Raw genomic sequence first — 14585 nt, 5'->3', positions numbered from 1 at the left:
GGTGTCCAAAGCAGCTGTGAACCCCTCCTTACTGTGGGTTGGGACCTCAAAAGGCAGCACCCTAGGAGGAAGGATGGGCTGGATATAAAACAGGCCCTCTTGAAATTGTCACTCAGCCACAGACATTTAGATCTCTGAAACAGTTTAAGGTGACCCTAGAGTGCTTCTGTCCCTAGGCATCTCCAAAGTTCTAAGCCTTCCAGGAACCTGGAAGAAGCAAACTTAATTTTTTTCCAGAGGGAAAAAAACCCCACTGTTCTGGGGCTTGCATTATTTCTTCGAATAATTTTTGCAAATACAGTGCCTGATACCCACTCAGAAAGTGACCCCTGACACACAAGAAGATAAGCAACAAAAATGCGAAAAAGCAGAAGCGACAGAAGATAGACACAGATACATGGCAAATCTAGATATTGGGCAAATACCATGCTCCAACTTTGCAATAGCTGTGTTCACTATGGTCAGGGAGGTAAAAGATAAGATTGAGCACTTCAAGAAAGAATTGAAAACTCTTCATATAAAATTTTTCATATAAAAAATGAAATGAGGGGAAATTATAATATTGAAAAGTAAAATAACTCAAATTAAGGCCTTAAAGATTAAGAGATAATTAAGAGAGCTTGGATATAGGTCAGAAGAAAATGTTTAGAATAAAGCACGGGCAAATGATGGAAAATATAGAGGGAAGATAAGAGAAAGAGGATGCAGTGAGAAAGTTTAATATGAGTGTTTTTGGAATCCCTGGAGGAGAAGAAAAGGGTATGAATGAGCAGAAGCAATATTTGAAGATAAATTAACCAAATGTGAGGAAGGCCATGTATTTATGAAGTCAGAGAATCTCAAGCAAGATAATAAAAAGGTTAGTAAAAAAATATTTACCTATGTTGAAAGCTGAAGACAAAGAGGAAGTCTGAAAGCAATCAGAGAAAAAAAAAAAAAAGATTATTTAACAAGAAAAAAAGATTATCTATAAACAGCTCTGAACAGCTGACTTGTCAGCTAAAACAGTGAAAGCCGGAAGACAACAGAGTGATCCTTACAAAGAAATGACTGTTCTCCCTTGCCAAACCAAAATCTATATCCAGAGTAAAGATGACATAAAGATATTTCAAATCAATAAAAATTGAGAGAATTTGTCATTGACAGACCAGCGCCAAGGAAATACTAAATGTTCTTCAGGCAGATGGAAAATGATCTCAGTTGGAGTTGAGCAGATAAGGAAGAAATGAAAGACAACAGTAAATATGTGGGTAAATCTAAATGAACAGTGACTGTATGTAACAACAGTAGCCTTTTCAGTTTTACATATATGTGTAATTATGATGGCATTTAAGTCTGGTTGGGGGATAAATGGAATTAAATTATTTCTGTAGTCCTTGGGTTGCCTGGGCATTGGTAAAATGACTAACACTGGATTTGTTAAGTTGCAGACCTATGTTTTAATCTCGAGAGAACTATTAAAAGTATATATTGATATATTAATAGAGTATATATTTTCCAAGCTACTAGAGAGAGAGTAATGAAATGATCAGAAGTTACCATTTCCAAAGAAGGCAGGAAAGGAGAGAAAAAGGATCATAGTGCTTATTAAGTATACATTGTACTTAATAAATGATAGATTTAAGGTTTCCCCTGCTATCTGAAGGTTCACCTTACACCACTTCTGCTTTTCAAAAGACTTAAGTTAGTACCTGTCCTTGCTAACTGAAAAAGCTGAAGAGGATTTTTACTTTTATGAAGTGATCATTGCTTCTTTGCTTTATGCCATCTTGGCTTGTGAACACAGGTTTCATAGGAAGGCTTTCAGATAGTGGGGGGATCCTTGCAGGTCCATTAAATGTAATTGCACAAAATGGCCTAATTAAAAGATACAAATTGTCCAACTGGATACAAATAATTAAACTCAATTATTTGGTGTTTATAAAAATGCAGCAAAATTGAATTGTTCTTAAAAGAATTTTGTTTCTGTTTTTTTTAATGAAGATAAAACATTATATTGATTTCAGGTGTACAATGTAACGATTCAGTAGTTACATATATTCTGAAGTGATCACCACAATAAGTCTAGCTAACATGTGTCACCATACGTGCTTACAAAATTTTTGTGTTTGTGATGAGAACTTTTTTCCCCCAAAGATTTAGATGCCTCTATTTTCTCCTTTATTGATACTGCCTATTAGGATATGAATCTCTGAAGTATTTGGTGATCAGTATTTTTATCTTATTTTATTTTAAATTAATACATACAATATTATATTAGTTGTAGGTATACAACATAACGATCTACACATTACAAAATGCTCACCATAAGTGTAGTTACCATCTGTCACCATACAAAGTTATTATAGTATTATTGACTATATTCTCTATGCTGTACTTTTCATCCTTCTGGTTTATTTTATAATTGTAAGTTTGTAGCTCTTAATTCCCTTCGCCGATTTTGCCCATCCCCCTGCCTTCCTCACCTGGCAACTACCAGTTCTCTATATTTATGAATTTGTTTGTTTTGTTTTGTTTTGTTTTTTAGATTCCACATATAAATGGGTGATGAGAACTTTTAAGATGTAATTGTTTTGTTTGCTTTTTTTTTGAATGTTTATTTATTTTTGAAAGAGGGAGAGAGAGAAAAAGCACAAGTGGGGTAGGGGCAGAGAAAGGGAGAGAGAATCCCAAGCAGGCTCCGTGCTTTCAGCGTGGAGCCCGATGTGGGGCTCAGACCCACGAACCGTGAGAACATGATCTGAGCTGAAGTTGGATGCTTAACCAACTAAGCCACCCAGGCGCCCCTGTTTACTTTGTTTTTTAACTTACTATATTGTGATTATTACCTCCTGTTCCCCATTCTCCATCTCCCTCCTCACTAATTAATAGATGAAATTCTAACTGGTTATGGAGAGATGTAGAGAGAGACTGATGGGTATTGATGGAGGTGAGGGCTGATAATTAGCTGTGGCGGGTATCAAGCCATTGAAAAATGGTTGGGATAATGCCCTTACTCTGGTTGCTGGAACTGATTTCTTTGAAATGGGGTAAATGGTAAAGCAGGTTCAAGCCTCCTACTGTCTTTCCATCTAACATGACTATTCTGCACTTTGATTTCTATAACTTTTTCTTGAAGTCTTACTGATTTTTGTTCAATATTCTTAGTTTCCAAGGTTTTTACAACCTTGTATCTCTTAATTTTTTCATGAGTTTTTTTAAATAAAAAATGTTGGGGAGAATAAGTCAAACAGAACAAGTTTTCATGTAAATCTAGAAATTTTAGAAAGGTTCTGTTTTCCATTTTTTGTCAGTGTTATGGATTTTTAAGTAATTAGATGTTTGATTTCCTGAGAAGTGGGGTATTACCATATACAGTTGAGAACTTGTTTTTACGGGTAAGTGCAAAGGTTATTTCCTATTTTAAGGTTTCAAGGATATTGTTTCAATGCCAATAATGAAAAATACTACACCTTTTGGCTTCTAGGTTGTAATGTTGCGTCAACAAGTAGAAGAACATGAAAAAGTTAAACAAGAGATGGCCATGGACTATAAGCAGGAGTTAAAGAAACTACATGAAGAAGTAAGATTTTAATTATATTATGTGTTGCATAATTCTCTCTTTAACCCTTAGAATTTTGTTAACGGGCCTGTTTGGACTTCATAAAACGAGAAGTGTATATATTCTCTGGGAGGTATAGGGTTAGAAATTTATTTCTTTGTTTTTAAATTCAGGCATAGAGTCTTGTCTAATTATATGTTTGGTGCTATCTAAACAGGGATTCTAAAATGTGTTTCTCAGTTGAGTACCTGAAAGAAATAAAGCCGTTTTTGTATAATACTATAAAATATTGATACCAAGAACTTATGTAAAAAAATTTAATGTTTGAGTTAAATCAGCTAGATTTTAAATAATGGAGAATCCAAAGTTTTCAAAAGCATTTTGGGATAAATAAGAAAAGTAAAAATTGTAGCAACTCAATGTTGCTAATTAACTCAATGTTGAGTTAAATCAGCTAGATTTTAAATAATGAAGAATCCAAAGTTTTCACAAGCGTTTTGGGATAAATAACAAAAGTAAAAATTGTAGCAACTCAATGTTATTCTCCAGATTAGGAAAAAACAACAACAACCTGCTTTTATTTTTATTTAATTCCAAAGCATTCCTCTCCTGCTTACTGAGTATCAGTGTTCCACAGGAGAATGACTCAAGAACCACAGGTCTAGAGAAAAGAAAAAAGAATTTTTATTTACTGCTTTTATCATGGGTGTGGTTTATGGGGTCCTTAAGTGCAAGGCTATTGTAATAAAAATTAAAGTTTTCTTTAAAAAATATTTTTCCCTTGGTTTTTTCTTTGATGCAATATCTTTCTGTTCTAGTGTTTATTTTTTATATGCAAGTTTGAGTCGTTTGTATTTAATTTGCAAATCTAACACACTCAGTCTATTTTCAATAGTCCTGTTTAGCACTGCTCTTGCTTTCATAATACCAATTTGTTCCACCATGACTGTTTACAAATTCTTAAATTTTAAGTCTAGAAATAACTGTGTCTACAGTTAGGCAGACTGAAAAGAAGCTATGAAAGACTACAGAAAAAGCATATAAGGGACTTCAGAGGAAACACCAAAAATCACAGGGAAGATCGATCTGAAATTGAGAGGTTAACTGGAAAAATAGAGGTATGTTCATGGTAATAATTTCTTCATAGTGGTTGGCAGACTTCCTGTAGGAAGGTGCTCTTTCTAGAAATGGTACTAGTTCTGAACCTGGTTTTCTGCCGTCTCCAGGACTGGCGTGGAGCTATTTCAGAGGTACATCCTGTCATCACCTGGTCTTCTGTGGTTAATGGGGTTATTACCTATCAGTAGTTTCCAGTGGGGCACTACCACCCTTTGAGGGCATTTGGAAATGTACGGACACATTACTTTGGTTGTCCAAATGACTGGGAGTGAAACTGGTGTTTAGGGGACAGGGACTAGGGATTCTAAATATGCCCAGGGCCACACTACACAGGAAGGGTTACTGTCCCCAAAATGCCAATATTGAGAAACATTGACCACCAGTCACTACCAGTCCTCCATGGGCAGTGTCCTTGTCTTATTTACCACCTAATAGAATAGGGGTTAGTAAATGTTGAAAGTACTTGGCTTTTTGTACAGAGTACTGTGCATATCAGATTGCTTATCCTCAGTTCCCATTTAGATGTAGTAAGCCATTTACTCCCTTCTTTGCTAACTTTCTTTTTATTAAGGCAGAGTAACTCTGGTTATTGTGTATGTTGATTCCCAGAGGACCTAAGGGAGGTGGTGAGTTAACACTGCCAAGAGTGAAGGAAGAAACAGCATGAGGCTGTCACTCTTTTCTGTGGTATCTGCCTCTCCCCTCCTCTGTCTATGCCATTGGTCCTCCAGTGTACCAAGAATCACCAGAGTCCTCTTTAGGCTGTCAGAGATTCTGCTTCAGTAGTATGATGTGTGTCCTAGGAATCTGCATTTTATCTAGCTCCCCTGGGTGTTTGTAATTTGAGAAGTATTGTTCAACATCTCTCTATGATTAGTTACAATTTTCTCAGAGCATCTGTCACCCACAAATACCATTATTACTATTTAGAATTGTAATTTCTATATTTAGTGTTCTTTTACATCATAATATTTTTATACATTCGAGGAGCCTAGACTCAGAGGACTATGCAGATACTGCTTCCTTTCTAGGCATCTTCAGCGATACCTGAGGTTTTCTCCCCAGACTCCTCATCTTCCTCTTGTTCCTCATTACCACTTCCTGGCCATTCTCTTTTCTACCTTAAGACCCCATCTTTGATCTTCATGTCTTCAGCCTGTATCCCCTACCAATATACATACAATCAAAGTCGTCATCTTCTGATCCTTGGGTTATTTCCCTAGCTTAGAGGTTTCAGCTTCCAGGACACTCACTGTCTCCAACAATACACTTACCATAATTCTTAAAGGTTTCAGTATCTACAAGAATGATACTTATATGACTCTGGTCTTTGAATTCCTTGTTGTTCTTTCCTCCATGGACATATTGATCTCCTCCTTATCTCATCCACCCATTCCCGCTACTGTTCCTTAGGTATCATCATGACCAAACTTGCAACCCTCCTGGAATCACATTTTTAAGCATTTCATTCTTTGACTACCATCCTTCTCTTTTTAGCTCACTTACTCTAGTCCCTTGACTCTCAATAGTCACTTGATCCCATCCCCAAGTGATTGAACTCTGCCACCTTTTCACTGCTGCATACCTATCTCATGCCTTCATGTGTCAGTCATTACCCAGCTTCAATTCCATGGTAACATTCCTTATATTTCCCTTCAGCTCCTGTATCCCTCCCTTACTTCATCATATTTGCTTGGCAAAACCATAACTCTAGTTAAATCCAGCTTTCTGCCCAGTCTCTACTTGCCATGTGTGGTAGACCGTGGCTGGAGAAAAACATAATCATGCTGACTGGCCTCATTTTAAATTCATGGTCACTTCCTCAAATAAGTCCCAATGCTACCCAGAAACATACTATATTTCCCTTCACTCTGCTACTTTCCATAATGACTGTTTCATACTTTCTCTTTTCTCAAACTTTCGACACTTTTTTCCACATTCTTATATTTGGGTGATGATCTTGCTTTCCATTTCATTGAGTAAATAGAAGCAATAAGAAGAGATTTTCACAGACTTCTGACACTATATCTTCCCACCTATTTGCATCTGTGCCCATATACTTTGCCTTCTTGCTGGTGGAACTGCTCATACTCTCCCCGATCCTTACCCAAGACATGGCTCCAGCGATTCTTCTCTCTTCTGCATCCTCTCTTCCTTCATACTGGATATTTCCACCACCATCCAGATTTCTCCCCTCTTAAATCCTCTTTTGACCTCTCTTTCTCTGGATGCTGCCCCATTTTTTTCTTCATTTTTTAAAAATGTTTGTTTTTGAGAGAGAGGGCAAGCAGGGTAGGGGCAGAGACAGAGGGAGACACAGAATCTGAAGCAGGCTTCAGGCTCTGAGCTGTAAGCACAGAGCCCAACGGGGGGCTCGAACTTTTGAAATCATCTATGACCTGAGCTGAAGTCAGATGCTTAACTGACTGAGCCACCCAGGCACCCATTTTCCTTCATTTTATAACTAAACTACTTTAGGCATCTGTACTGGTCTCCAATTCCTCATTGTCCATTTTTCTTGCACTCGCTCAATAAGGCTTTTGCCCCCTCAACTCTGCAGAAGCTATTTACTTGGAGGTCACCAATGACTTGTATCTGAAAATAGTTCCTTGATTTGACTTAGAGAACAGCCATACTTTCCTGGGCTTTCTCCTACCTTGTTAACCAGTCCTCTCAATCTCTTTTGATCCCCAACCTTTTACCATTGGAATACCCTAGGGTAGTGTCATTGGACCTCTTCTTTTTTCTATCCATGCTCCCTCCCTTGGTGATATCATCCAGTCTTGTAGTTTTTAGCACTGTATATATGTTGATAATTCCCACTTTTATATATCCAGCCTTGACCTGTCCTTTTTGCTACAGAAAAATTTTTCCAACTGCCTGTTTCAGCTGTTTCACATCTCCACCTTGATACCTAAAGCTGTGTCACACTTCATACTGGTTTTCTCTTCCCCATCTACCAACACCATTCCTGTTTCAGTTAATGGCAACTCCATTCCTCAACTTCTCAAGCCTAAAACCTTGGAGTCATCCTCGACTTCTCTTTTCTCCACACAGCAGCCAGAATGATTCTGTTGTAATTATGTCAAATCATGTCCTCTCCTCTACAAAAAACCTTCTAGTAGCTTCTCTCAAAAGCTGAAGTGATCCTGATGACCTACACAGTCTTGCTCCTTGTTAACTGACCTTTCTCTACCTACTTTTCCTTTTACTCCATTCAAGCCATACCTCGTTGCTTGCCCTTAAACATACCAGGACATTTCTACCAGTTCAACCTTTGTACTTGCCTTTCCATCTTCCCAGAATAGTATGACTTCATCCCTATCTCCCTGGGAATTTAAATGTTAGTCTGGCCATCCTTTTTTTAAAATTGCAACTCCCAACTCTGAGCACTCTGTGCTCCATTTTCTCTAAAATAGGTATTATCAGGTAATGTATTATACAGTGAATGTGTTGTCTATTGCCAATTGAATGGGGCTAGGATTTTGTTTGTTTTTGTTAACTGTTGTATCTCCAATCCCTAGAATAGCCCCTGGCATATATAGGAGAATGAATGAATGAGTGAATGAATGATTATCAGAAAGCTGGTTAACTGTGATTACCCCCAAGTTAGCATGAGACTTCTGGAGTTGAGGGTCCTAGAGAACAGTGATAGAAATCCCTTTGATTTTCATAACTCATAATTTCATATTTTATATGATCATAAATCATATTTTCATAATCATATTTTCATAAATATTGGGCTCATCTTTGTTGTTCATGCAACTTGTAGTGACCCATCATTAATTTTGACTGTTCCACTTTGGGTTACAAATACCTGTTAAAATTTAGTACAGATCTCCCATTGTTATTCAAGTTCTTGCAGTTCTGTTGAGACAGTAAAAATCTGGATATCAAAGGGTATTCTGCTTTAGGAATCTATTTGGTTCCTGAATTTCAGATACTGAGAAGAATTGGGCTATGGAGGGACTCACCTGAAAATTTATTTGATCTGTTCAGTTTCTGTGTTTGGATATCAAGAATTGGTAGCAGGATCTCCTCATAATCATATTTTGAAATTTTAGTTCTCTTCAGATCAGCTTTCTGAAGAACATCACAAAAAATGATAACAACCTTTAGGTGGCAGCAAATCTGTGAAAACCATCGTGGACCCAGTATTCAGCATCTGTGCTTCATACTCTTCACCATTAGGGTGTTAAATTTAGAGAGACAGATCTCCAGAGGCTCAGTATGTCAGGAATTTAGTGTTGCTCTCCAGTTCTATCAGCTAAGTGAGTAATGGAGCTCCTGCTGGGGAGTAAGGTGTGTGTATACCCAGGGACGAGGGGAAAAATTAAAGTAAGAATGAATCTGGGAAGCATGACAGTAAGGAGAAGCACTTAGAAGTTAAGTACCTTAATTGCCTCTTCAGGAATTTCGTCAGAAATCACTGGACTGGGAGAAGCAACGCCTGATTTATCAGCAACAGGTATCTTCTCTGGAAGCACAGAGGAAGGCTTTGGCAGAACAATCAGAGATAATTCAGGTAGGTTTAAACCATTTTAAAAAAAGAGGCGGAGAAGACTTGATGACATTGGCACTAGCTGAACGCAGTACACGGGTGCTCTCTCATACCTGCTCACGTCTTTGTGCCACATGCTCCTTTGCCTGCTCCCTCCCTCCCTTGTGCTCTCTTGCCCTCTCACTCTGTGGCTGTCTGGTTCTCCTGCTCACTACATGCTCACGTCCACGTCATTCTCCTGATCTTGGTCTTCCCTTTTTCTCCCCCTCTGTCCTTCCCCTTCTCCCTCTCTCTACCTCTGTTCTTTCTCTGTTTTCTTTTCCATTTCTTTGGTGTTTGGCTGTTTCTGGCTCTTGCCTTGGCTCCACTTCTGTGTCTCGCTCTGTTTCTGATAGCTGGGGTACCTTGGCTGAGATGCCTCCGCCAGGGAGCCTCAGATCGGCTGCTGTTTGCATACAGATACTAAGAGATTCATACTGCACTGATGTGCATACTAACTAAAAGTATCTTTGTGGTGACAGATACTTTTTAGAACTGTAGGAAAAACCTTTTTTTAAATGAACTGGTGGCTTAAGCAGAACTAAAAAATTGCTGCCTAATTTGGGGATATTGCTTCTTAGAATACACTCATTTTGTATGCTTTTCCAATTAAAAACCAAGAACATAAAAGGAAATGAACATAGAGGGGGACAAATCTTTGTGACCATTCATTGTGTGCCAGACAGAGTCTCAGTGCTTCTTCTAGAAGCAGTTATCTGGAATATATTGTTCTGTGTTATCTCTTTCATTTGATAATCTGTCAAGGTTGGTAGTTATCTCCGTCTTACAGAATAAGGGAATTACTGGAGAAATTACAAGAGCTGAAGGAAAACCTTAAAAAAATATATTAAAAAAAAAGTCTGCATTATTTTCTACTTTAAGTCTCAGTAATGTTTTGGCTTTTAATCATTCCCCTGAAATAACAGCTGGCTGATAAAGTACCATGAATGCCGTGCTGTGAGTAACTCTGGTCAGGTGGCACGAGGGGCCTCCAGCAACCTCAAGGAGGAAAATTATTTACTAGGCTGCAGCAAGCTATGCAGTCAGAGTGGGCCAATAAAATCCTGGATGTCTAGACCAGAGTTTTTTTTTTACCTGAATGCTAAAGCACTGTGCAAACATAAATAGTTATAAGATATTGTTAAATTCTTTTTTTTTTAATGTTTATTTATTTTTGAGGGAGACAGAGCTCCTCCAGGGGAGGAGCAGAGAGATAGGGAGACACAGAATCAGAAGAGGCTCCAGGCTCCGAGCTGGCAGCACAGAGCCTGACACAGGGCTCGAACCCACAAACTGCGAGATCATGACCTGAGCTGAAGTTGGACATTTAACCGACTGAGCCACCCAGGTGCCCCTATTATATTCTAATTGTAACCTTCAGGTTGAAAAAAAAAAAAAAAGGAATCACATCCTACTTTTTAGTTCTCAATTACTCATCTGTGGAGTGTGCTTACTATTGATTGCAAATCCTTTTTTCAAATTACTATTGTGATTACTCTGCATAATTAAACCTCATTGTTGGTAAAAAGTGAGATTTTTATTTACCGTAATTCAGCTAGGCTAGAAGAAGAAGCCTTTAAAAAGCCAGCACTTGTTTTCCCTACTAAGGGTGTTTGAATTATTCTTCTGATACTCTGCCTGCTTAACTCAAAAAATGTTACTGATAATATATTTCTCTTTCTTCCTTAGCAAGCTAAACAAAATTAAATCTTCATGTGATTCAGGAGCGTCATTAAAAAAAAAGAAAAAAACTTTTAAATGAATTTCTGTATAGTTGTTACCCAACATTAGATGGTTACCATCATTTTGCCAGTCTTTTTTTTTTTAATTGTGGTAGAAAACACTTTAAAATTTACCATGTTAATGATTTTAAAGGGTATGGTATAGTAATGTTAACTATATGCATAGAGTTGTGTAACAGGTCTCTAAAACTTTTCTCACTTACAAAACTAGGCTCTGTACCCATTGAACAACAGCTCATTTTGCTAGTCTTATTTCATCCTTCTCTACTTTTTTATCTTAGGCTGGAATATTGCAAAGCAAATTACAGAAATTGTCATATTTCCCCACAGATAAGGACTTTAAAAAATTATACTAGTACTACATTAACAGAATAAATGATCTATTAACATAATTTAATGCTTACTCTATTCGGACTTCCCCGGTTGTCTGAAGTTATGTCTTTTTACAGTTGGATGTTTAAATTGGAATCCAGTCAAGGTTGACACATTACATTTTGGCGATATGTGAATCACCATTGAACAATAAAGGGAGAAAATCTGGGTGATTGGATAAATGGATATCACATCTACACTTCCCCAAGTTTTTAAAAACTCTTGATGTAGACTTTTTTCTTATCCATTTTTTAACGTTTAAAAGTGGAGTTCATAGTAACTTCTCAATCTTTGAGTCATTTATTTGTTCAAGTTCTTTCTTCTGGTCAGCTATTAAAGTTACATAATACATGTTCATTTTAGAAAAATGAGAAAATGTGGATGACATGAGAAGTAAATAAAATAACCCATAATTCTGTCCTTTAGAGAGTTAGTTACCATGATTTACATGTTGGTATAAATTTCTTCCAACTTTTACTATGCTTATCTGCAGTTATATACTGCAGTCATGTACCTTTAGTAGGAAAACATTGTTATGTGTGTGTGGGAATATGTATCCTTGGTTTTTAGATTCCACATATAAGTGAAATCATACAGTTTTTGTCTTTCTGTCTGACTTATTTCACTTAGCATAATGGCCTCTAGGTCCATTCATGTTGTCACAGTGGCAAGATTTCATCTTTTTTTTATGACAGAGTAATATTCCATTATAATAGAATATGAATATGTATGCACACACCCCACATCTTCTTTACCTGTTTATCTATTAATGGACTTTTAGGTTGTTTCCATGTCTTGGCTGTTACAAGCAGTGCTGCAGTGAACATAAGGGTACATACATCTCTTTGAGTTGATATTTTTGTTTTCTTCAGCTAAAGACCCAGGAGTGGAATTACTGGATCCTATGGCAATTCTATTTTTAATTTTTTGAGGAGCCCTCAGACTTTTTTCTGTAGTGGCCGCACCAATTTATATTCCCACCAGCATTGTATAACGTCTCCCTTTTCTCCACTCAGTAATACTTGTCTTTTTGATACTAGCCACTCTGACAGGTGTAATGTGATACTTCATTATGATTTTGATTTGCATTTCTCTGATGATGAGTGATGTGTAGCATCTTTCATGTGCCTGTTGGCCATCTGTATGTCTTTGGAAAAATGACTATTCGTTTTTATTTTTATTTTATTTTATTTTATTTTATTTTATTTTATTTTATTTTCTTCTGCCCATTTTAAAATCAGGTTTGGTTTTTTGATATTAAGTTGTCTAAGTTCTTTATATATTTTGGATTTTAACTCCTTATCATATGTATGACTTGCAAGTATCTTCTCCCATTCAGCAGATTGCTTGTTTGTTTTGTTTATGGTTTCTTTTCTTGTGGAAAATGTTTTTAGCTTGATGTAATTCCATTTGTATATTTTAGCTTTTGTTGCCCTTGCCACAGGAGACTGGTCCAACAAAATATTGCTAAGACTGATGTCAGAGCTTACTGCCTGTGTTTTCTTCGAGGAGTTTTATGGTTTCACTTTTTATGTACAAGTCTTTAATCTATTTTGAATTTTTGTATGAAGTGTAAGATAGTGGTCCAGTTTCATTCTTGTGCATGTAGCTGTCTAGTTTTCCCATCATTTGTTGAAGAGACTGTTTTTCCCCTTTGTATGTTCTTGTCTCCTTTGTCATAGATTAATTGACCATATAAGCATGGGTTTGCTTCTGGTTTCTATTCTGTTCCATTGATATATGTGTCTGTTTTCATACCGGTATCTTACTGCATTAGTTACTGTAGCTTCGTAGTATAGTTTGAAATTAGGGGCCATGATACCTCCTGCTTTGTTCTTCTTTCTTAAGATTGCTTTGGATACTTGGCATCTTTTGTAGTTCCATAGAAATATTAGGATTCTTTGTTATAGTTCTATGAAAAATGCCATTGATATTTTGATGGGGATTGCATTGAATTTATAGATTGCTTTGGGTAGTATAGACATTTTAATTCTTTTAATTTATGAGCATGGAATATATCTTTCTATTTATGTTGTTTTCAGTTTCTTTCATCAATGTCTTATGGTTTTCAGTGTACAGATCTTTCACCTTATTGATTAAATTTTTTCCTAGGTGTTTTATTCTTTTTGATGCAATTGTAATTGCAATTATTTTTGCAGTGGCATTTTTCTGATAGCTCATTATTAGTGTGCACAAATACACTACTATGTTAGTATGTTAATTTTGTATCCTACAGCTTTACTGAATTCATTAGTTCTAGCGGTTTTTTCTGTAGTCTTTAGGGCTTTCTTTCTAAAAATTTTTTTTTTTTAATGTTTATTTTCGAGAGAGAGAGAGAGAGAGAGAGAGAGAGAGAGAATGTGAGTGGGGGAGGGGACAGAGAGAGAGGGAGACACAGAATCCGAAGCAGGCTCCAGGCTCCGAGCTGTCAGCACAGAACCCGATGCGGGGCTTGAACCCATGAACCTTGAGATCATGACCTGAGCCGAAGTCGGATGCTTAACCGACTGAGCCACCCAGGCGCCCCTAGGGCTTTCTTTATGTAGTGTCATGCTATCTGCAAATTGTGACAATTTTACTTTTTCCTTTCCAATTTTGATGGCCTTTTATTTCTTTTTCTTGCCTAGTCACTGTGGCTAGGACTTCTAACACTATGTTGAATAAAAGTGGTGAAAGTGGGCACCCTTGTCTTATTCCTGATCTTAGAGGAAAAGCTTTCAGCTTTTTACTGTTGAGTAAGTAGGTTAGCTGTGGATTTGTCATTTATGCCCTTTATTATGTTGAGATATGTTTCCTGTATATCCACTTTATTAGGAGTTTTTATCATAATGGATATTGAATTGTCAAATGCTTTTTCTGCAACTATTGAGATGATCCTGTGATTTTTATCTTTCATTTTGTGGTGTCTCACATTGATTGGTTTGTAGGTATTGAACCATCCTTATGTTCCAGGAATAAATCCCATTTGATCATGATATATGATCCTTTTAATGTATTGTTGAATTCAGTTTGCTAATATTCTATTGAGGATTTTTGCATCTGTGTTCATCAGGGATGTTGACATGTAAATTTCTCTTTTTTTGTGGTGTCTTTGGTTTTGATATTAGGGTAATTAATGCTGGCCTCATAAAATGAATTTGGAAGCATTCCTTACTCTTCAGTATTTTGGAATAATTTGAGAAGGGTAGATACTAACTCTTGTTTAAATGTTTTGTAGAATTCACCTATAAAGCCGTCTAGTTTTGGACTTTTGTATTTTGGGAGTTTTAAA

General features: G+C 36.8%; 1 protein-coding gene across 15 annotated transcripts in view; it reads left to right on the top strand.

Annotated features, from left to right (window-relative positions):
- CEP63 (centrosomal protein 63) overlaps positions 1-14585 on the top strand; it is a 63627-nt gene that overhangs the window by 18172 nt on the left and 30870 nt on the right. For all 15 annotated transcript variants that reach the window (XM_045503581.1, XM_045503570.1, XM_045503569.1 and 12 more), the window contains 3 exons: positions 3467-3562; positions 4537-4659; positions 9072-9185. In XM_045503581.1, coding sequence (XP_045359537.1) covers positions 3467-3562; positions 4537-4659; positions 9072-9185 — 333 coding nt within the window. The remainder of the gene's footprint in view (positions 1-3466; positions 3563-4536; positions 4660-9071; positions 9186-14585) is intronic.

This window comes from Leopardus geoffroyi, chromosome C2, assembly GCF_018350155.1.
Source record: "Leopardus geoffroyi isolate Oge1 chromosome C2, O.geoffroyi_Oge1_pat1.0, whole genome shotgun sequence".
NCBI lineage: Eukaryota > Metazoa > Chordata > Mammalia > Carnivora > Felidae > Leopardus > Leopardus geoffroyi.
The sequence above is the reverse complement of the archived record's forward strand: the minus strand, read 5'-3'. Positions and strand labels throughout refer to the sequence as shown.